Source organism: Mauremys reevesii, linkage group 1 (assembly GCF_016161935.1).
Source record: "Mauremys reevesii isolate NIE-2019 linkage group 1, ASM1616193v1, whole genome shotgun sequence".
In the NCBI taxonomy this organism is placed as follows: Eukaryota; Metazoa; Chordata; order Testudines; family Geoemydidae; genus Mauremys; species Mauremys reevesii.
Genome location: NC_052623.1, coordinates 166,371,349 through 166,395,894, shown reverse-complemented (window position 1 = coordinate 166,395,894; position 24,546 = coordinate 166,371,349). Strand labels below are relative to the sequence as shown.

Sequence of the window (24,546 nt, the reverse complement as noted above, 5' to 3'; positions counted from 1 at the left end):
GTGATGTTTATTTCAAAAATATTATTGAGCACTGAAAGGCATATGTGGACTTCATAAATATTTGCATGTTACTAATGTTTGTAAAAGGGGTTGGGAGGGTTGAATTACAGAAGAGTGATTTTTTTTCCCACGAAGATCAGCCTGACATATAGCACTTCATTTCTGCCATTCGGTAGCTAATTTACTGCTCAAGATACTGGCTTGGTCCTTTTGAGTTATGGCCACCTACATACGCAGAAGTGCTGCTTATTTAGACTCATCCATCATAATGTTTTACATTTACATACACCCTTTCACTGCAAAAGAGCCCCCCAGTACTTTACAAATATCCTGAAGTCACGTAGTCCACCAATGAAATGCAGCCATCTCTGGGGTGGAATGCAGCAGCTGTTTAGCAGAGTGCAGTGATGCTACACAACAGTATAGAGGGGGGGAAACCCACTGTAGAAAAATGAAATGGAGAGGAGAACTCAGGGAGGCAGAATAAAATTACAATGTGGCCTTATCCTTGCAAAAATACCTTGGGATCATTAATTCTAATAATAGTATTTAAACCTTCTGTAACACTTCATAATTTCAAAATGTTAATGTGTTGTTACAACACATCTGCAGGTAGAAATTATCACTCCCATTTTAGAAGTGATGAGACTCACACTAAAAGGTTAAGTGATTTGCCCAAGGTCACAGAACAAGTCAATAGCAGTGGTAGAATTAGAACTCAGGAATTCCTGTCTCCCAGCCCTGTACATGCTAGAATATTGCTAGACTTGGAAAGATTAGATTTTTATTGGGGAATACCGGTAAATGTTGATTTCACTGTACACATGCAAACAGATAAAAAATTCCATCTATAATAATCAAAATATACAGCTAAACAAAGTACAAAAAATGCTGCTGGAGAACTCATTAGACTTAGGCTGGATTTTGAATTAGGCTGGTTACAAATGGACTAGCAAATGAATAGTAAAAAGAAGTACCATTTGTTGATTTAAGGATATTGACTTTTTATATTTTGACCCATGACGTTGACAATTTGCATTGACAATTTGCATTAACAGTCTATAAAGCTTTAACTTTTTGAATTGCAACGTCTACTGCCATTAAATAATTGTCTGGCCCTCCCCCATAATTTCCCACTACTTAAAAAATTTAAATGGATGCAGATCTTTAAAAGTGATTAAAAATAAACATTGATACGATCTATTAAAATTATATTTAAAAAACCCCAAAGAATTGAATTCTGCCAAGCCTAAATATTGCCTCTCTTTCAGAATCATGTTTGGAAAAACCTCAATTTTTCCATGTAAAGGATGGCATTTTCCACATCTCAGTATGGCCTATTCTCAGCCTGGGTTGCTTATTGTGTAATAGCTTAAAGAGTACCAGCTATTGATTCACCTGCTGTAATCCTTACTGATTTTGTTTTGGCTTCTTGCCCTTTTGTCTGCACTGGTTTTCACTTTGGACAAATCCCAGTTCAGCCACCTGTTCAGACAGACACTGAAAGATCTTAGTATTTTGTCAATTAGTTCCCAGCTGGGAGGACTGTTTGCAATGACTCATTTATCGTGCGAGTAGGACGCATCTACACTGGCATTACACTGATGTAACACCCACTGATACACAACTTGGGGTAACTTGTATTAATGGATGTCCAAGAACCACTGATATAGATAGATTTCTGTATGAACACCTGGCACCTCCCACAAATAGAAAGTTCCTAAAAGGGACTTTCTAATGTAGCTAAGTCTTCAATAAGACTTCAAAGCATGGACATTACTATGTTAGCTTTTAGAGCTGTGGTGCGTAACCTTCAGCCTGTCAATTATATATGGCCACCTATCAATGTGTTTCCTGCAGCTTCTCACCGCACTTCAGGAAACTCACTGCATGCACTTCCCTGCAGAGCTCTAGTAGCTTCATTCCTTCCTTCCAGTAGCTGCTCCTCCCCACTTTCCCCTTGTAGGCCTCCAGGAGCTCCTTCTACACCCACTCCTGCCACCCAATTCCTTCCCCCTTCCTTGCATAGTATTAGAAGCAACCCCTTGCCCAGAAGGAGGGAGCAGAAGTACTACTGCTGGTTGACCGGGTGAGGCTAAAAACTAGAGGGCCTTATTTTCATTGACATAAAAGCCATTTTGCCTAGCACAGTGGGGCCCAACCTGCTTGCCGCCTTTAGGTTTTACCACAATCTAAACATTAAATAACAATTATTTATATCACCTTAGCAGGGTAAAGCAGCTTTAGTGTAAAGGAGAATCAGGCACAAAGTGTCTGAAGCTGGTAGCATAAGAAAGCAGAGCTGAGCTTCAGGCTACAATTGGCCTGGGAAGAGGCACCCTGAAGGCAATGGGTAAAACCCAGGCCCACTGGAGTCAATGACAGAACTCCCATTGATTACAATGGGGTCAGAATTTCACTCAGTGGCTCTATGACAAGAAATGGAGGGGGATAGTAATAGAGTAATAGAGGAGCAGGAATAAGAGAAAAAGTGAGATGGAGAACACAGAAAAAGAGGAGAGACTTTAGTTAAAGAGACAGAGAACAAAAGGGAAAGATAAATGGTCTGAGAAGGAAAGTCGTAGTCAAAAAGAGAGAAAAGGGATTAAAAAAGGGAGAAAAGAGAAGCAAAAGATTTAAGATCAAACAAAATCTCTCCCCCCACCCAATGTACTCTAAATGCTATCTGAGGGGACAACTGACCCCAAATTGCTGGAAGCTTATGTAAATTTATATGCACATTATATTATCATGGCCCTCCGTATGTCAACAGTTGTGCACCACTGATTTAGAACACCCTCAATTCTTTTGTTAAGTACAAGAGAGTTGATGAGAGCTGCACACTTTAGAGTAGTCATTTGAAGTTCATTAAAGTGCCCTGAGGCCAGAGCACTAATTATTTTTCTCTGAATGATTTTATTTTGACTACAAATTAGCAGCTGTTCTTGGTGACTTTTTTTTCCAGACAGTTTTGCTTGAGAAGATGTCTAAAAGAGGGCACACAAGAAAGAAAAGCAAACCAAACCAAACACAAAACAAAAAATGCTTAAAGGAAAACAGATTTCTTGAAACAATGTAACCTCTTCTTTCAGTGAGATACTTTGTTTTCCATAAACAGTATCCTACTAAGATGAACTTCTTTTACAATCGTACAAAATAAGAAAACTCTCAGAGAACAACACGCTATCTCATCATCATCATCATCATCTGAAGTTTAAAACAAAATGTTCAAGCATGGCTTCGTGCAACCAAAAAGTAGATTTATTGTTATTGGAACTAGGCCAGTAGTTCAGCAGTTGGCATGATCGCTGTTTACAACCATAATGCTCCCGGAGACAGGAAGCTCTAAAAATCACTCTACCATTATTTTTCTCCTATTGACACTTTCTGATTGAAACTTCTTCTGCCCAGACCAAATTTAAGTAACCCAATAGAATGTCTGTCAGCTGGCAAAGATAGCAGGAGTCATGCTGAACCCTCCAGACCACATGATGTTTTCAATTCAAATATCCTCACTGAACTGTATCGTATCCTTCCTTAACAATTAGCAATTCATACAGAAATGTCTACAGTTATATATTCAATGCAAACATAAGTCAGTTTTGGTTGTACAGTTTTATAAAGAATTCTTCTCCCCTCTTCCTACTAAGTTTCCAATGAAAGCTTGCACCAAGAAAGTGACTTTGTCTAAAGGACTGTGTTATTAATTGATATAATTTGCCTATCTTTCCCCACACTGATGGATCACCACTATTTGATTTGCAAGATCTATGATACATTATATAAATGCAGGGAGTTTTCATGTCAGATTTTGCCATGACACTTAATTTTACAGAGAAATCTAAAAGAATACTTCAATCCTACTTGAAATGATGAGCTGAAACTTGCTTATATTGTATTTCATCTCTGTGCTTACATATCTTACTCACATGGCATAGTATCATTCATAATACATATTTGTTAAGCACTAAGAACATGCTAGATGCTGTACAAAGTTAAAGACAGTCCCTGTCCTGCAGAGTCCTGCTTTCTAATAATTTCTTTACTAACAACTTTTACTTTCCCAGTCTTAAAAGGTCAATGATTTTTGAGTAGCTCTCTACGAATAAAAAAAGAGAACAAGAAAACCAGAAAAAATGTTTTAACCAATTGAAAAAACAAACAGTTTACAATAATATTAACAAACAGCTGCAGACAGCCTTGTGAATAAACACCCCCCCCCTTAGGGTGATATTCATTTTACTCATACAAAGCATGAATAATCAAATTTAATGCAGGTGAAATATGCAAATAGTAGGAGGCAAAATTTACCCCCTCAAACCCAAACCCAGGGTCTGTATCTGCAGTCCAGTATGCTGTGGTGACCACAATCTATGGGCTGGAGTAGTGACCACAGCCCCTTCACCACTTGCAACAAGTCTTAGGGACACTGGATTGGCACACTCAAAATATCCTAAGGCTCCTCCCCACACTATCCTCCAGCACCACTTTCCACAGCACACAGGGAAACACAGCTTCTTCCAGTCACAATTCCCCCTCCCCCTCCAGCAGAGTCCCATTCTGTAGCATCAGTGGTGTGCTGGCCCTCCATACAGGGATGAATTTCACCCTTCAGAAAGTTAGTGATTGAGGATGATACTAACTTGACAGATCCGGAAACAGAAGTTCTTTATTAATACACAGATTGTGAACAACACAAGCAACAGATAGTGCTGGCTTTGTATCCTATTATTGAACCCCTGAACCATCACCTCTGTCTGTCTATCTTGCTGTTTATCACAATTTCATATGTTATACAACAATGTTATTTTTAGACTGAAACTTTTCTTTTTCGAATACACTGATGTTACTTTTCTTCTCTTTTGCTCTGATCAATTCTAATACAGTGAAATCTATATAAGAGGCCATCCTTTTCAGGCAACCTCCTGTTTCAAGAGACTCCCCTCCCCATATTTTAAAACCCCAATTAATTGTTATCTAAGGGTCTGATACAAAACCAACTGAAGTCAATGGGAGTCTTTCCATCAATGTCAACAAGTTTGGATCAGGCCCCAGGTAATGGCTTAAGACATGTTTTACGGCTTTTTATACTCTGTTGAGTTCCAGTCTGCTCTCTGAATACTATTATAATTTTAAATGAATTTAACTTTTAGTAAAAACAAAGTTTAACAAAAATGCCCTTAAATAATATGTCAGAAAATGAAGCTACACCGACTGAGTCAAATTCTGCCATTAGAAGGCAAGTCAAAACCAAATGAACTCAGAATCTGGCCCAGTAACTTGTTAGCACATTTCTGTCATCTACATTCCAGTTTAAACTGAGCTTTCTTCCTCAAATTTATGTCTTGAAGAAAGAGACCTAAAATGAATATCTCTGATTATGTCTTGTAATATCCTCCAAGTGTTCTCATATAGGCTAGTGAAGTGAAAACCAGTGGCACAGACTTACATTTTCTTATGTTTCATAGAAATGAAAAATGGCATATTCTTATCTGCCAAATTATTCATGTGGTTCTGACCCTGCCAATTGCTGAATTTTTAAATTTCATTTTTATTTCTTTAAAAAAAACAATTAAAAAAGATCTTGCAATAAAACTAGTTATAATAATCATTAAACTCCAGAAAAATGTTTAAAGGTAAGATTGACAGCTTCTGCAGGTAAACCAAGATACATTCACATCAATTACTAATATATTAATCCATTCAAAGTAGTTTTCACCCAGAAAACATGAAAAAAATGTTACCACCTACAAAGCAGACAGTTATTTGGCTAAATGATTCCATGTGGAATCAATGTAGTGTCCACCAGACCCTGAAACTTTCCCTCTCTAAAATAACTATTTCTTTTTAATTTTAGCCAATGAGCTTCCTGTGTGGTATTTGGCTTTTCGTGTTAGCTTTATTTCATCATAATAAGCTATATTAAGATAGCTACATACTTTGCATTGGTACAGAATAATGACATTTGAAAAATGAATGAATGAAGGGAAAATTTGGGAGAAAAAAAATAAAGGAAGATGTTTACCAGATTGTCAGGCAGAGAAGCCTAAAGTTTCTTAAGTCTTAAACTACATTGTTCTTTTAGAAATTACTTACTAAGGCCTACAAGCCAGACAGGCAGGTTTTCCCAGTGGCATTCTGAACTGAGGGTGAGGAATAGTAATCCTGGACATCAGCCAATTCCAATGCAAATCTGCTTTGTACTGGAGGGCAAGCCAAGTCTCCTAAATACAACATCCTGGTGTTTCTGAAGATCTGTGATACTCTCACCTTCCTGTGTTGGTATCGAGAAAATCAAGTGTTTTTTTTTTAAATAATGAAGATCACACTGCATGCCCAGTAATAGTGATACAGGCCTGTTGCTTCACTATTAAATGTAAAATGAACATCGAAATGTAGCTCAGTTATTTGATTATCTTTCAGCCACTATTTGGCACACACTTGTGCATCAATGTGCACACAGGCCCAGATCCTCAAGTGGGGTAAACTAGTGTAATTCTATTAAAGTCAATGGAGCATTGTCAGTTTACATAGGTGAGAATCTGACCTATGGTCTTAAACAAGGACTCATGAAACAACAGCTATAGTTACCTATATTTATAGTTAATGTCTCATGTTCCTTTTACAGCACCGCTGAGGGTCAGAATTAAGAGTAATTGTTAAAATTAGTGAGAATGATTATTTTCTATTCTCTGAAAATGAGAAGTGGATTGTCAGCATTTCTGTGAGGTTTTTAACGGTGATGTTTACACCTCCGATGATAACTGACATATCATAAGAGAAAGTGAGGCACGAACTTGAATTGTCACAGTGTAAAGCCCTTCTTTGTTACATCAGAGTAGTGATTTCAAGTAATTCAAACCACACAAATGGTATCCACAATAACCATAACTGACCCAAGCTTCCAATGGCAGTTCATGTATAATTGGCATCACATTACCACTGTTAGGAGCTGAATTTACCCAAGCTCAAATATTACACAGCAAACAGAGTTTCACTTGATTTTCCTACACTAAAGAATCAAAAGAAGCAATGTGCTTTGATGCAGCAGCTACCTTATTATTTAGGCTTTATGCACACGCAACAGAACATAACATCAGAAATCATGCCCCCAAATGCAAACAAGCCACACCTTTGGAAAACAGTTCAGTGTTATATGAGTAAACAAAAACATATATTAGTCATTCACTCAAAATTTGAATAGCTAATGGAGTTTATGAGATTAAGCCTCCAAGACTGATTAGTAGCATTCAAGGTCCCCATATAACTTTTTTTATCTAAGATATCACAGCAAGCACAGTATTTTTTTAAATAAAACTTCTAATTGTATATAAATGATCATTGTTATTAGCAACCAAAAGGTATTAGCAAAGTTAATGGTTACAAAAATCTTCCCTACAAGGTTTTTCTTTTGGACAATTAGTGTTCTCCCTCAGCTATCAAATTTTGACCTTGAAAAATCACACAGACCACAGTTGTGATTTCTAGCTTCATTAGCATGGCCAGGAACCAAACTGCAAGTCTATTTTTATTAGCTTCTCAACCACTTTGCCAGCTATTCATTTGAATCTTCAAAATGTTTTCTAAACACTCATCTCTGAATCATAATGCAAATACCATTTACTGAAAAGGTGGAACCTTTAATATAACAAATGAACATGTTTAATGACTGATACTTTTATACATTACAGCATCTCTTATGTTTTCAGTAAATGGATATAATTATCCCTGCATTACCCTATTATTATCCTTCCTTGGCATTACTAAGTTACATTTTCAACTGCAGTTTCCCCCCCCCCCCCCAACTGGATTGTGAAGCTAACCAAACAACCAGGTTTGAATAATATCAGGCTAATGAAGTTACAGGACATTTCAGGCCTGGTTGGATATTTTACACATAAAATGTATTTGCTTTCTGAATTTATGTCTCATCTTTAAATCTGTTCCAGGGGGTATGGTTTTCTCAAATTGTACATGGATTTTATATAAGAAAAAAAATCTACAAAATACGAGTTTCATTTCAAAAGCAAATAAATTCTGCTGTCTATAATTAGCGTAACTTCCTCAGTCAAAAGACTGATCTCACTCCCATTGTAATATGAAGCTTTGCAAGGAACAGGAATGGGCCAGCTATGCAATCCTCCTGAAGTATGCTTATAACACCGTTCATGTTTATAGGAGTTATGCACACACACATCAAAAGGAGACTAGGTCACTCAGAGAGTACACAGATGAATAAAAATGGAGGTGGGGAAGAACAATAAGCCATAAAGGGCTCTGTCTGTTTCCAAAGAGACAACAGATCTCAAAACAACTGGTAAAACTAACCTACTTGACTGCACCAGATAATGTCAGTTCTCATTTATAAATTTTACAACACTGAACTATCCTTAACTGACAATATTGTATGTAGTCAGCCGAATCTTATGTTTTGACTTCACTTTAGGATAAAAACTTAACGGAAGAACAATATATTTGTAAGCACTTTATGAAAGCATACTGAATATGAAGTATTTTTTTAGTGCCTTACCCTAAAACTGGAAGGCTGTATTTTCAAATTTTCATCAGCTTTTCTCTTATGGGCCTGATCCAGCCATCCTTACTCAGGCAAACAGACCCTATTCATATGAACAGTTCATGGGACTAATTACATGAGTTAGGAGAACAGTGTAAGATGAGTTCATAAAATTATCTTGTGATATAAACATGGCTGTTTACAATTTGGGTTTTCTATGATTATGGGCTTGAACTAAAGCCCACTGAATTCAATTGGGAGTCTTTCCCATTGAAGCAGGCCCCGTATCATCTGTTTATGTGTTAATGAATGAACTGTGTGTGTGCTAATACTATAATTTATGGATTTTAGCATCTTTTGGGAGTGGAATTATGTTCTATATCAATTTCAAATCTCAGTTGTTACATATAGCAATGACGCCTTTTTATTCTTACTTGGAATTAAAAGTTACCAAAGAGATACAGAGGACCAGATCCTCAGCCAGTGAAGTCTTCCATTCTAGTCTATTCAGGTTCTTATACCATGCTCATCACTGTAGTATCTCAGTGCCCTACATTAAGCAATGTGACTAACATCTGCCATGTCTTTGTTCTCTCCTCCTCTCCCCAGGGGGAGAAGTGTGTGCAGTGGAGTGTTTTGTGGTGGAATTTATATGTAAAATATATATGTAAAAAACCTATATAGATACCCCTCCCCCCCACATACATATACACACATGCTGCTATATGGTTAAAGTTAGAGAAAACAAGGTCAAGGAAGTGCATGTTGCACTTGGAGCAGAAGATGGGGGAGGTCTGGAATGGTTCTGAGCCTGGGGGGAAGGATCCTGCAACCCCCCCCCACACACACACACACCCAGGACATTGACTCCTGCACAGACAAGCTTTATCCTTACCATAGAAAGTTTCATTGTCTCTTAGGAGTGGAGTTATCAACCACTGTTTTGGACAATAGAGTCATGTTGATTTACATCAGCTGAAGCTATGGCCCTTTTCACAAATTAATATAATCTGAAGTAGGGGCTATGTTCAGCCCTTAGTTACACCAATGAAATCACCTTGATTTCAGTGAAGCTAATGAGCTTGCACCATGTAACTAAGGGCACAATCAGGATTGTCTTTTGGATATGCTTTTAAACAAGAACACTGTTAGGAAGTGTAAAGCATAATGAGGATTGGTTTATGTAAAACAATAAAAATGTGTGTTCAGTTTCTGTACTGTGAGAGTCTGCACAAGCCAGATCTTGCAGGATTTTCCAGTGCCGAAGCTGGACATATTTTGTGTTCAAATTGTCCCTAAGAAATTGAAACTTGACTCAAGTAGTAAACATAGTCAAAATATAGCTGTGAGCAAATACGTACCTCTTCCACTTCTACCCACAAATCTGAGGTCATTGAACCTTGCTGCTTGGTTTTTCATGGCAGCTGTGGCATTTCTGAGCTCTGCAGAGTAGTTTTCATCATTTCCAGCCATTACTGTGACCAGTGTCCCATCAGGGACATCGCCTAAGGCCACCACCTGAAAGATTAAATAGAAGAATCCTCAGTCATCGTAAGTTAAATGTATCAGTAAATAACCTGATGAAAAGGGGAAAAGCAACAATTTATATAAACTAAAAAGCTACTTGGAGTAAATAAGATATATTTCCAAATGTAGCTTACAGAGCCAGATACAAATATTTGTATCTATACATGTCTAAACCCCCTAAACGCATAAAAATATGTACAATACACATAACATGCATACATTTATATTTACTAATACATAAATAAATCAAAACTCAAAACAACAGGGCCTGATTCTGATCTCAATTACATCAGAGTAGATCGGGAATAACTCCAGCAAAGTCAATAGAATTACACTGGTATAAAATTAGTGCAAGAGCAAAACCAGGCCTATTGTCTCTTGGACATAACAGAATTGATTCCCCACAGTGTCAATCCAGTTTTGTGCCATGTAATTTCACTGATTTCAATGCTGATACACCAGTTCAAAACTGTGGGAAATCAGACCCAAAATATACATTTGATCACTGTTCACAAAACCATTTCTTTTTTCCTTTTAGAAACAAGAAAGCAAGTTAATGAAATTAGAAATGTCCCAAACCTTTGTTAAAATTGTAATGTGAACTGATAAAACCCAAAACATTTAAATCGAAGGCTTAAGCTCTGTGACTAATGTTTCCATTGTGTTTCAGCAGTGCCAATATCTACAAAATATCACCTAATATTTAAGAACATACATGATGCTACATTTCTGACACAATGTGCTACATGACATTTAGATTTCTAGCCTCAACTTTTCTGATTTCTCTCAACTGTGTCACGGTGCTCATGTTCATTAACCATTTTAGTATTTAATTTAGTCTTAAACTCTTGTGCAAGACCCAGTTCTGACCACGCTTGGACCAGTTTTACACCAGTGAAATAATAAAATAAAATAAAATGATAATAATAAAATCTAGCCCTTTTTAGTTTCCTCTTTTACAGATTTTAAGAGGAAGTAAGTAGTCCTGCTTCGTGTCCTCAGAGGTACTGCTTGATTTTTTCCCTTCCTCTTAGCATTTTCTAGTTCATGTTCATGTAGTTAAAATGTCTTATTACTTTTCACAACCCAGTTTATGTGTTTCTCTCACATCTCACTGATATTTCTAAACAGGTCCACAGCTCCTATACCTATTCCCTTTATTATACTTATTTCTTACTCATAATAATTCCCATAACATTTCAAAAGTCTCTGATCTCCCCTTCCCTTACATAGGCTACACTCTGCACCTTAATGTTCTCCGATGTGTTCTAAACAGACTATAACTCTTATTCTTGATTCCACATATGGAGTTGTGCTCATTGTGTCGAAATTCCTTCTTTGTGCATATATTTCTACTTCCTCTTCCCCAGCCCTCCTCAGCAGCCCATGCTTTAGTTTTTTGTTCTCATCTGTACATAAATGCTGTATTATCAGCACTATGTATTTCAAATCCTCCTGTTCTTGGCATGCAATGTTTTCTCTCTCCAGACTGTTGTGTGATGTGGCAATTTGGCTCACAAAATCCACAGTCATGAACCACAATCATGATGTGCTTACCAAGTTTTTTTTATTTAAAGCCTGTCATAAAATAATTATTCTACATGTATTAAAGACTTCAGGTATAAGGAAGATCATCTAGGAAAACCCTGTTTTACATGAGTATTTGTGTGATTATTTAAGGAATGTTGAATGCGTATATTAAGTGGAGAACAAACCTTCATGAATTACTGAGATAATGCCCTTAAATTGAAAAAGAATATGTTTAAAATTCACTATATTTACAATTCACCAAAGACAACTTCTATGATAAGCTATTTGAAGAAACTACTATAAAAATAATATAAAAACATGTGTGCGTACTCACAAGAAAAAAGAAAAACTGGAATGAAAAGTCATAAATGATAGGCACTGACGAAATACAAACATTTACATTATAAAACAGACTAAACAGATAAGTAGGAACTTGCTGACTGGAGATATCTAGTATTTTGTTTTACTGTTCAGCTTTTAAAAAATATATCTTCAGAGAGCTGGGCAGAATATCAGCAAACCCATGCCACAGCACATCTAAACCTCCCAATCTTGGTCCATCAACCAAACAAAATTGGTCTTTTAAATTAGGATTTAGATGATTTCCTAGTATGTTGAATAATTAACCTATATTACAATTTGTTATTAAACTGCGTTAATCATTACAATTTACAATATTTAAATTCCTTATAACTTTCCTTTATTTTGAAAGAAAATCCTGGATGTTTTTGGTTTAAAATGGAATTCTGATTCTAAAGACTATATGCAATAAGTTATTTTTAAAGAAAATCTATTTGATTTTATTGTGTGGAGTGTAAGAACAGGGGAAAAGAGAGCATATCAATCTGTAGAAATCTCTTGGTTTGTATTGTTACAATTAATATTACCAAGTACCCTAAAAATCCCACTCCTATATTTGAGCATAGGATCTTGATGATTTGAACCGAACTCTGTGCAACTAGGTATTATGTGTTACCCAGTTTTCGCACGATATAGATTATTTTCAAATGGATCGGAACACTTTCAAAGGGGACGATTTGGAAAACACACAGGAATCTTCACAATCAGATTGCGTTTGTTTTTTTTAATCAGTCAAATAGATCTCATTTCATTCCCCTGCAGTTCCCACTAGCCGAGGAGTTTTAGTGATGGTGAGCAGCGGGGCGGGGAGCGGAGTTGCAGAGCTAGTCAGAAAGCAGGTGGACACATACCATAGGATTTCAGAGGTTCACCAGGAAACGCTGTACCTTTGCTTGTATGTGTGTGTGGTTTAATGCTAGAAATGAATAATTTTGTCAGGTTAGAGCGTTTGACTCCCCTACTTTGCTTGCAAAAGTAGCAGGGGGGGTAGTTATTTAAAACATAACGCGCGAGTTCCTAACAGAAAAGAAGCTGAGGGCAGGTTACCCCATCAATCCACTCTCCCTTCCCCTCCTCCAAGCCTGGCCATTCACCTGGCTGAGCTCTCTCTCCATTCAAACATCTCATTACAAACGATCCGCTCAGAAACAGGAGCGCGGAACTGCGCCCTTTTAGCTGCTGAGCTCTCGGCTCTAGTAAGGACCAGACAGCAAAATTTCGGAGGCACTAGGGGAGAAAAGGTGGCTGGGTGGAAACACTGTGCGCTCCGTCTACGTTTAGAAGGAGCGGGGCAGGCGTTGGGTGTGAATCACATTATTGATTCATTCGCCTTCCAATACAGGGTAAGAGGAAAAGGTTTCAAACACGCCACGCTGGGCAGCCCCCAGCTGCTCGGCAGCCTGCGCCGAAGAGCGCATTGAAATAGAAGTGAATTCAAAAGTATCAGCCAGATTTCGAGACTTCGCTTCTCTAGCTCCCTTAGGGACCCAGAGGGGTTTTTTTCAGTCTATTTTAAAGCAATAACTTTGCCTTGTAGTGTTATAGCGTCCCAGCTACTTAACTGTAGTTGTGTACAGGTTAGTATGGTTAATGGTATAAAAATTCATCAAAGTGTGTGAAGGGGGATTTGGTTTTCTGAACTGATTATTCCGACTTGCCCTTCCTTTCTCCCACCTCTCCCCTCTCTTCCTAAACAAAACCCTCGGGAAGCAAAATAAACACTTGTGCTTATCCTAAAAGCCCTGTTCTGATACGTATTAAGGCTTTAAGAGCTCAACTGATTACCCCACATAATCAAATGGATACTGCTCTGATCTGGTTTGGCAGCGGTGAACTTGGTGGAAAGAAGCCTGTCCCGTGTGAAAGGAACAGGCTGATTCAAACTGTCCTACCCCCGATCTTAAATGTAACCATTAAAGGCTTTAGGGGAGTAACAGGGGCTCATCCTTGGGGACAATTAAAAACTTTTGGTTGTTTTTTTCATGGTTGGAGATATATACATCAATGGGAGGGAGTTCAGCATTATAAACAAATTATTTATAGGCCAAAGTCTTTAAGAAAACAAAACGGGCAAGGGGGACTGAATACTTGAATCCAAATAAGAGGCACTCGGACCATGTAGACAAGAAAAGCTGTAGCAATTATATTCTAAATGTCATCTACATTATTTACTCTTCTTGATTGTAAAAGACACACTGTACTGATTATCCAGGGAGGCAGACACAAAACTTTAGTGGGGTCGATTTCAGCATATAGAACAAGCATATCTCTTAGATGGGGTCCTGCTAAAGTTTTACACGTGTGGGTTTTTGTTTCTTTGTTTTTGTTTTAAGAAAAAGGTCATACGTTTTCAGACAGGCTGGGTAAGTGCACTACAGTAACTCCAAGTACGAATAAAATCAAAAGAGAAAAAGAGCTTCTAAACTCTCTCTTCTCGGTTAATTTTAAACCACCACCCTCGGTGGAAAGTTGATGGTCTATGAAACCGCGAGATCATGCATCCTTTTTGTGCAAGAACTGCAGCATTCATAAATAAGTGGCCTTACGCGAGTGTTTCGAACTTCCATCAGAAGTAGTGACTTCCATCAGAAGAATAACCAGCACCTTTCATAGATGGAGCTGCCAAAGGTGGGCTCGAGTTAAAAAATAATCTGGAAAAACACTGATATATTTAACAACAAACGAATTATTTTCTAACTCGCTATCTGCTCAGAATAAATCGCTGCCTAAGCAAGGTACCAAAATAAAAAAGAGCTGACTTTTAAAAGGGATGAGCACCTGCCACTCTACACAAATGGGGGCTTAGCACCTCTTAGTTTCCATTATTTAGGCGCCTTCAACACAGTGTAAGTGCGAAACCTTACATAGAACTTTGAACATTGTGGCCTGTAGTACTTCATGGTTTTACAGACATATTAATCCAGAAGTACCCCAAACTGCAATGTTTTAAAAGTGCCCTGTTCCCACTGTCGTGGATTATTTCTATGTACAAAACACACTACCGTCTAGAAAGGGTCATTTTAGGCTATTGATACTTGTATCCACCCTGTGATTGATTGTGTTGCATCCTGTTACACAAGGTAGGGAGACACACAGCTCCTTGTTCTGTGCTGTTTATAGAACCACTCCTTAATGGTATGTTTATGAATGAGATGAAGAGACAGACCGGTTGGAGAGAGAATCTCCAACGCTAGCGTTCTGCCCCCACGCTTCCTTTCTCCCAGCTCTACAAAGTAACTCATGTTAGCAAATCAATAAACTAATACTGTTAAATAGGCGGGCCCGCTCTACTCACCGGTGCACCACATTGCATAAAGGGCAACACAGTGAATCAGGATACACAGAGCCGGTCCCTACAGCAACTCCGGCCTCCTTATGCGGGACTACGCCTAAAACACATCTCCAAACTCCACGAGCCCCGCTCAAAGGGGCCCAGATTAACAGCCCCCCTCCGGGAAGGAGTTACATGAGATGCACGCTGCGTTTCTAGTCTGACCGTGTGCACACCAGAGGAGTTTGTACATTGTCCCGATTTCCCCCGGCTCCCACTGATTCCCCCCCCACCCCGTTTAATGCCTCCCTCAGAGAAGTGTTGAAAGGACAAATACCTTGAAAGCAATCGGCAGCGTCTTGTTGCACCTCCAGTGCGTTGGGAGCACGGAGCAGAGGAAGTTGGGGCTGTCAGTGCGGACCAGCTCCCCGGGGTGATCCGCTAGCACCTCCACCATGCTGCGGTCTGCAGTTCTCAGCTTCCCCACCAGGGCGCCGCTGTTCTCCTGGCCGGCCAGCGGGAGCGCCTCGCTCATCTTCCCCGGGCTCAGAGTGGTGGAGGGCGGCGTGAAGCGGCGGCTGGTGCTGGTATCTACGGGGATACGCATCACAACAAGCCTGTTGAGTGAAAAATCTCCCAAGAGTTCTTACAAAGCAGCGACACGAGAGTAACTCTTCAGCGATCAGCCCTCTGGAGACCAACATAAACGGATACAGGCTTAGCACTGGGGGGCGGGGGGGTCGTTTCTATGCCTGGCTCCAAAGTTAATTTTGCTGAACAGTTTGAGGCAGCGAATAAACTGAGCTTTAACTCTTTGGCTTCCTGGGCCTGCGAAACAGAAGAGTTAATCCAATAATCGAAACAATCTTCCGCACGGGGGTGTACTGTGAAGGCTGCACATTTAGTCTTTGGCTGGTACAAGAGTTATTAGAGGCAAAGCTCCCTCCAGAAATCCCGCACACCGAGGAAATGTTTAGGCAGGGGAAAGCTAAGACACACGTTCAGACACTCAAGCAAAACCTGGGGCTTCCCAGGAGTTAATTCCCTATCAGTTTCTTCCAGGTGATTTTTCTAAAGTCCCAATAGAATACAAAATACATCAGTGTCTTCCATAGACAACAGCCGCTCTCTAAAATGGCGAAAATCGGCTTCAGTCTTCAAAGAGTACAATGCGCGAGCTACGATTTTCAAAGGTCAGCTGACTATAGCAATGTATATATACACAGACACACACATATACTGTACTTCATCAAATATTTACAATATAATCTGTAGAGAATTTAAACACACTAGAAATCCATTAATGGTCTCTGCAGGTTTTTTTTTAAAGTAGCCTTGAAAATCAGCTCCAGTAGTTCGACTTGCGTTGCTCTAGAAGTACTCGTGTCATGATCTGTCAGTAATTTTGAAAAAATGTTCAGTGCATGGAATTCAATATAGATATAAATGCCTTTGGTACAAAGTCTCTCCTAAGTCTTAGAAAGGTCGCAGCCGATCTCAAGCTCTGAGGCTAAAAAGTCCACACATGTAAACGTGGGTTTGGGGATGTTGGTTAAATTGTGGGTTCTCTCTGTGGTTTGGTGTGTGCAACAGCTCTCTCTCGCGCGCTCTCTCTCTCTCTCTCTCACACACACTCTTCAGAAGTCAACCAACAGTCTGCAGCAGTTTGGTGAGTCACTGCCAACTTTTTTTTTTTTTTGCAATCTCTGAGACAATCTTCCTCTAATTCGGCCACAGCAGCCAGCTGCTTGACAATATTTTAACCACAGCAGGTGGAACTCTGCTTTCGGAGACACGCTTTTTTCTCTTTTCGCCTCAACGAGATCGATACTGAAAGCTGGCAACCAAAAACTAATGCCTGCTTGCAAAGGACTGCGAGCGTCCCTTCCGAAAAGAGAGAGGAGCTGTAGCGCGCACACACACACACACACACAAAACAATGACAAAAGTTCACAGACGCGGCAGAAGTTAAAATATCCAGCCCAGGAGATAGCTCTGAAAAAAGCCCATTTCCAAAGCTGAGAGAACTTGAAAGTCTTCACGTGATCACAGGAATCAAAGGGAAAGCGTCTTCATGGCTGCCTACTGAACACAGGCTACACAGCTTTATGGCCTTCTGTGAGGAGCTGTTTGTTTGCTCCTGCTGAGCTGGAAAGCCTGGTCCTCCCGCCTCCCTTGCGCCCTTCTGGCTCTATGAATGGAGATTGACTGGAAATGAATTTGCTTTTACAGTAAGAGTGCGGAGGAATGTCATTCCCTCAGCTCTTTTGCATATGAGGAGGACGCCGGCCAATCAGATCCCTTTCCGGTATCAGCCAGGGCGCGGCTCCAGTCCGGGGGCTCCTGGAATTGGCACGGGCGCTGCCGCCGGAGCTACTGTAAAGAGCCCAAGTGTCAATGGGATGCCGCGGCCACCACAACACACACACAGAGGCAGAGACCATGTGCGGCTGCTGGTGCTCCTCAGACCCCCACCGCAAACACCGGCTGCTGGGGCAGCGGCAGCAGCCCTGTGCACAATGCACTCAGCTCCCTGCCTGTGGTTTGCTAATGCTAAAGGCTATTATATGAAGTGACACCAGCACCAAGAATGGCAGCTGACAAGCAACCCCCTAGTCTAAGACAGCCCTTCACAATCCTCCCCTCCCCAGGGTTTCACTGCAGTTTTGTCTGAACTACATTTAAAGGCCACCTCTACTAGGCAATTGATGATTGGTGGGTTCCTGGGATGTCATTAGGGCAGGGTTAACTGTACCTAATCAGCCTTGCGTTGAAAAATTACTCTCCCAGGCACCAAATATAATCACTTGAACTTTATCACGATGACTGACTATATTGAAATGTGTAATGATATTTGCACCCACTCGCCCCAAAATACACAGTCTGGACAAACACAATTTTGCAAGACTATCCCGCCTTCTGCTACCCCCACTTTAATCTGTCACTTCTTTGTCCCACCCTCTATAGTGTATCAGGTTTATACAATTTCAATGTCCTCCATACTCCTGAGCTTTTAACATGTGCACAACAGAAGCTGGTCCAATAAAAGCTATTACCTCACCCACCTTGTCTCTCTAGAATCTCTTTCACCGGGGAGGCCAGGACAATTGCAGTCTTTGGCAAATGGCCACTATAGATATGCCCTGCAAATCACGTTTTAAAAAGGCATAAATCATGCTATTTCAGTCACAAAATATTCAGCCAGTAAGGGGATATGGCAATTCAGGGGTGAATGGCACTACCTGTGTTCCCCACCATGCCCTCCTGCTGTTACACAGTCCCAGAGATAAATGAGGTTTGAGTAACATTGTGGGCCCAGCAAACTACAGCTTGCACAAGCATTCACTTTCTTTCTTTTTTTTTAACCACAGCAGAGTTTGTTCCAACTGTCCTTTCACCTGGCCCGCTTAGGCTCTCCTATCACTCCTGAGAGCCCAGTGACTCACCCCCAGTCTAGCAACAGCTAGGGGCTCCTACCCTCCCTCTCAAAACTACTATTATAGTCCCCTTCTGCCTCTCCCTCTCAGGATCTGCCCCTGCATTACCACTCTGGTAGTGCCATAGTCACAGCTCAAGTCATAGACCCAGCCAAAATATAGTTTCCTTTGCATCACTATGGTGGGGTTGGTGATCCAGTCACTTCTAAAACACAGCTCTCCAATTTTCAAACAGGGAGCACAGCACTGGCCACCCTGCATCCAGGGTATTTTCCTTTACAAGTCCTGCTTATTTTAGGTCATGAAGGTAAGCAATGCTGTTAGACTGCCCATAGTCAAAATGGAAGTAGTGGGATTTCTGTTCCTAGCATTTCACTCTGGACGTTGATGGCATGGGTTTAGTTTGGTTTTTCTTCTGTTTTTTTTTTAAGCTGTTGCCCTTTGCCAAATACGAATCACTCCTGGCAGAGGGTGCTGCAAAGCCCCGGCTGCCCTCCCTCATGACTATGTCCTGGCTAGCCTTGCCCCCCTGAAATTTCACACCCCTGTGAGCTAAATAAAACAGGGGTTACCAAGGCTGGCTTCTGCTGGTGCTTTTTCTACACTAGTGCTCCTCCTGCTGATAGGGCTGGGGGAGCTGAATTGGTAGCAAAGCTGTGACATTTTTTTGGGGGGGGAATGCCAAGTATAGACAGGGCCAACATGAGCTAACACTTGGGAGACACTTTTTGGCCCATACCCTCCTTGCCATCAGCAGCATTTAAACAAGCCTAGACCTAAAACTGTGCTAATCATTTAGTGAAATTACATCTCTGGGCCATGCCAGAGCCAGCACTCCTTTGAGATAACAATCCTTCCTCTGCCTCCTTATCCTTCCCAGGAGATGCCCCACGGGCCTTAGAGGCCACAAAGTTGTCCTCTCCTTCCTCCCTGAAGCTGCTTCTCCCCCCCCCTTCTTTCTCTGTGTCACATCAAGGGCTATTTCCTAACCCTCCACCCCATTCCTCGCCTCAGCTGCAAGGGAGGGCCCAGCACTTGCTCCCACACCCAGGGATATATGGGGTATGGTGCAGGGCGAGACTGCAGTTCAGAACAGGGATGAGGGCGAGCAAACACAGCTGGTCCCCCAATGACTGAGGGGAAGTGGGGGAGCAGGCACAGTTAGTTAATACAAACCATTGCTAAAAGCTGTACTGTGGTAACGGGAGGGACAGGCCCTGCCTTTAACAGTAAAGAGGAAGCGAGCTGAAGGCTTGTTCCTTGAGTCTCTGAGCTGCCTACGGTTTATTGCGCAATGGGGGAGGAGGGAGCGGGGAACCACCAAGCCAACCCCCTAATGCAAAAGCAAACAGCAAATAAACCCCAAGGAAGGCGGTGGCGCTGCACCGCCTCCCCCCGCAGCAATGCGGAGCGGACAGTAGAGGGGGCCAGCAGCCTTTTTTCCTCGGCACTCTGCTGCAAAGCCGGGCGAAGCTGCAGGGCGCGGGCGGGGAACCAGCCCAGCTCTCCTTTGCCCTGTGCTATGGGACAAGCTGGCTCCGCACGTGCAGGGAGCCGCAGCAGCTCAGCCCGCTGTGGTGCAAAACACGCCGGAGCTAGGCCCGGTCTTTCCGCACAGCTTCGCACGGGCTACACACACCCAAACACAGGCTGCCCGAGACACACACAGCACCTCCTCCCCCCAGAGAAAGGCTGCCCCAGAGCAGATCCCGAGCAAAGTAAAGGAGCCCGGGTGATGAACGCTGCCATGTATCTAGCGCTCGGCTGAGCCAGGCTCTGGGCGAAATGCCTCTTTCCCCAGTTCATATCTGCAAAGTGTGGCACTGCTGAGCGGGTAACTGGTAAAGCGCGATCCTCGCTTCGGGCGGCTCAGCTAGCCAGGGTGGGGCCCATTGCTGGGAGGGGTTCACTAGCTCCCCCCTCCAGCCCCAACAAGCCGGGAGCCAGGGACTGGATCAGGTGGCGGCGCAAAACTGTTTGATCCCTGAGCACACAACTAAGAGCTCAGGGGTTCAACTCGCAGGACGCGTCCCCGGCAGCGCCCGCTCTGCGGGCGAGAAGACGTGGCTAGAAGAGGAACACCCGTGTTAGGCGTGTTTAGCCGCTCTCACAACCCCCCATTAGTCGTGTCCCCTGCGGGCAGCACCGCCAGGGCGGTCTAGTTCCGCGCTGCATTCCCTGCGCCAGCCAAGCCTGGGCTGCGCGAGGAGCGCAGGGCAACACACCCGTGTTAGGATGGCACATCCAGCTGTTAGGATGGCGTGTGCCACCCAAGTTACAGAAGGGGGCACATTCCACACTCCCCACCCCGCCGGCTCAATCGCCAGCCGCTGTCCGGCTCCAGTGCCCTTCTGTTCATGACAGAAGAGGGAAAAGTTCAACTTGGCTAACACTTCCCATTCAAACACAACCAGAACCCGGGCGAGGAGCTTCACAAGGCTGGTGCTAGGAATATAATATTTTTTTAGCAAAAGGAAAAGCACTAAAGTTGCACCCGATCCTGTTTACACAAAATGAAGCTAACATGGATTATTTCTCAGCGTAATTCTCCCAGAGACGGGAAATTCATGCCCTTCATTAGCATGTTCAGGGGGGGATTTAATTCCTAATATGCCGCCTGTTTGGTTAGTCAATAATCCTCTGCAGAAGGCTTCCGATGGGTATTTAATTCAACAGAGATGAGCACAGCCTGTGATCTTGCAAATTCACTAGCCATTTGTTTTAAAATTGCTCTGTTGTTGCACGTAGGAACGTTTTCACATTTCATATTTTCATGATCCCGCTGCTTGTATAATGCACGGTGTCTCCCAGAAGCTGCAATTTCCCCTTTACTGGGAGCTAAACGTTATTGGAAAGCAGAAGCTGCATATTCTCCCTGTGTTGCAAACACACTACCACCACATTTAGGACGCGTCCTGAGCGGTATCTCCCGTTCCCTAACGAAAAGTTTCTTATCCATCATACAGACGCAGTTCTTTCTATACAAGAGAACAACTTTTTCATGTTAGAATGGCTTTTCGTCGCTCTATAGCTTCCAGTTTTTTAGTAGCATATATAGGTGATGCAATTTTAGTATTTCCCCCAGAACTAACAGGGTAGAATCTTGATAGTTGTTCGAAATTTGTTTACAACACAGTATCTTCACAGCACCTTCAGTGGCAAATATAAATTATGTCCTTAAATAACAAAATGAACGAAGGATACATGGGTTACTAAATATACTTATTAAGCAATTACAGGGTCAAGGATTTAATCAAAAAGCTATTTAAAACCTCATAATTTAACAAGAACACGTTTTGTGTATTTTTTTAATTCTGCCACTTGTAGTATTAAATCATTGCAGTGAACTGTTCAGTGTTCAACTTTCCCTTGTTCTAAATTATCTCAAGCCTAAATTACTTCTGATCTATTTCGTTATAATTTTAGGAACAATTAAAAAGTCAAGTGGGGATTTATAAAATACTATGTTTATTACATATGGGGTATATTAGTGGTGGATAACTTTTTTATAGACACTGAATAGATAAGGAGAATAATTTCAGTGATGTAACATCTGCATATTTGTACTATACACACACCTACAGAATTTGATTGTTTTTTTGGATCAAGTAGGATTCTTCAGCTTTAGTCAGGTGGTTGAGAGGCATTTTAGTTTTAAAATTCATTAGTATACTGAGCTGAATTTCACTCATTAGTGATCCTTTCTTAATCTGAATTAGTCGGTTGAAGTAGAAATGAAATAGAAACACAAAGGAAAATGGAAACACAAAATTTCCACGTTTAATAGAAGACATGGGAAATATTTCATCCTTATAACCCTGCACCATTTAGCTGGCATTATCCATGTTGAAAAGAAATGTATTACTAACCCAAGAGTAATAATAAAGCATTTTTAATAGTTTGAAGCCAGGCTTTATATTAAAATAAGCTGTAACAAGGAGTCATATAAGACTGGAGTCGATGTGGTAAATACTGTGATGGAGATAATTGATAAAGTTGAACTTGAATGTTGTATATTACATGTCTATCAGGGTTAAGGCAGCAGTAAGAATGTTTTAATCTTTTGGTTAATCTAATTTATCATCTTCCATTTTACTGATCTGTGCATGATGAACAGAGAAATATAATTTGAATCTACTGTATGGTGAAAATCTCTAGATGGAATCATTCTGTGTAAATACTCTGAAATAATATAAGTTAATGAAATAAACAGGCTGAATGAATAAAATTACAGTTACTAGTGAAATGATGGTTGTTGTATATGAATGTAAATTATACATATATTAGGCAACATTTTTTGCTAAGATAATCTTTCTTAGTGTTCCAAAGGCTAAGAATTGTCATAAGATATTGTGAAGGTTACGCATAAGAATCAGTTCAGAGCAGGAGTCACAACTTGTATTTTAATGATTAACAGTTAGCATACTGCACTGCTTATATTTGTATTTTAATATCAGTTTATTACAGCTGTAAACAAACCACATATGACTCTCTAGCCACTCTGGGTTGCTTCTGTCATACAGGATTGCTAGACCACAAAGCACTGAGCTTTTTAAACTAATGCAGTTAAGCCAAAGCTTTGGAAATATGAGAAAGCAGATTTAGGGATGAATTTTAAACAATATAAATTGCTCAGGGAAAATTGAGCATGAATGCAATGCAAGTTACAGCTACTGCATGCAAATACTTTAAGGGCAAACATGAAGAAAAATATACTTGTTCTAAATTGCTTAAATGCATGTGTTTCTGAGCATATTTTACAGAGGAAAAGGAGCAAGAAAAAATATTGTGAAAAGAAAAAAGATGTAGACCTTAACAGAATTGGCCCATATAAAATAAAAGTACAATATACAAAAAAAAAAAAAAAAAGGCTCCAGTCCCCAATCCTGCAAACACTTACACACCTGTGTAACTTTACTCTGGGCAGTGGTCCCAGTGAAATTAATGGGACTGCTCATATGAATAAAATTATACACATGCTTAATTGTTTGAAGGATTGGGGCCTAAAATAGAACTATTCTCTGGGTCAGCTATTGTCTGAATTGTTTAGCTTGTCTGTTAAGGCCAGGGGCGGCTCTACCTTTTTGGCCGCCCCAAGCAGTCATGCGCGGGAGGCGCCCCGGAGCCGTGGGAGCAGCGGACGTCCCGCGGGCATGACTGCAGAGGGTCCGCTGGTCGCGCGACTCGGCTGAACCTCTCGCAGCCGCGGGACCAGCGAACCTGCCGCAGTCATGCCTGCGGCAGGTCCGGTCCTCTCGGGGCTCCGGTGGACCTCCCGCAGGCATGACTGCGGCAGGTCCGCCGGCCCAATCTGCCGCCCCCACGGGAAAGGGCCACCCCACGCGCGTGCTTGCCGTGCTGGGGTCTGGAGCCGGCCCTGTTTAAGGCCCTGTTGCCAAAAACCCTTAATTGTGTGAGAAATCTTTGCTTCTACATGTGATATGTTGAAGGACAGCTCATGTGAATAAGGATTTGTAGGATCAGGCCTTTACAACTGATCCTGCAAACACTTAATGCTAGGAATAGCAATTGTTATCATAAGTAGTCTGATTAAATTGGCTAAAAACAACTACTCTGTTATTTAACATATTAAAATATTTTTGTGCTGCTTGCCTTTGAGTTTTATGATTAAATACAGCATTGAGAAAAGTAGTATTCTATAGTTATAGCCATATAATCCTCACTATATCCCACAATGGCCTTGTGTATACATTGAAATATATATATTTAATCAAAGTAAGCTAATGTGTAGGAGAGGCCATTGAGAGAAAACGGGATGTGAGGTCTCCAATATGTGGAAGACATTTCCCACTATATATTTAATTGGACTGGCTGGTGCGTATCCATTGTTATGCCAGGACTTTGGCTTGGAGGAAGGTAACTTGGCTGCAATTCAACCCAGGCAA

General features: G+C 41.1%; 1 protein-coding gene across 3 annotated transcripts in view; it reads right to left on the bottom strand.

Moving 5' to 3' along the window:
* The window catches only part of RUNX1 (RUNX family transcription factor 1), a 229,720-nt gene that overhangs the window by 70,305 nt on the left and 134,869 nt on the right, over positions 1-24,546 (bottom strand). For all 3 annotated transcript variants that reach the window (XM_039482700.1, XM_039482719.1, XM_039482710.1), the window contains 2 exons: positions 15,541-15,794; positions 9,877-10,033 (listed from right to left, as the gene is read on the bottom strand). In XM_039482700.1, the coding sequence (XP_039338634.1) occupies positions 9,877-10,033; positions 15,541-15,794 (411 nt within the window). The remainder of the gene's footprint in view (positions 1-9,876; positions 10,034-15,540; positions 15,795-24,546) is intronic.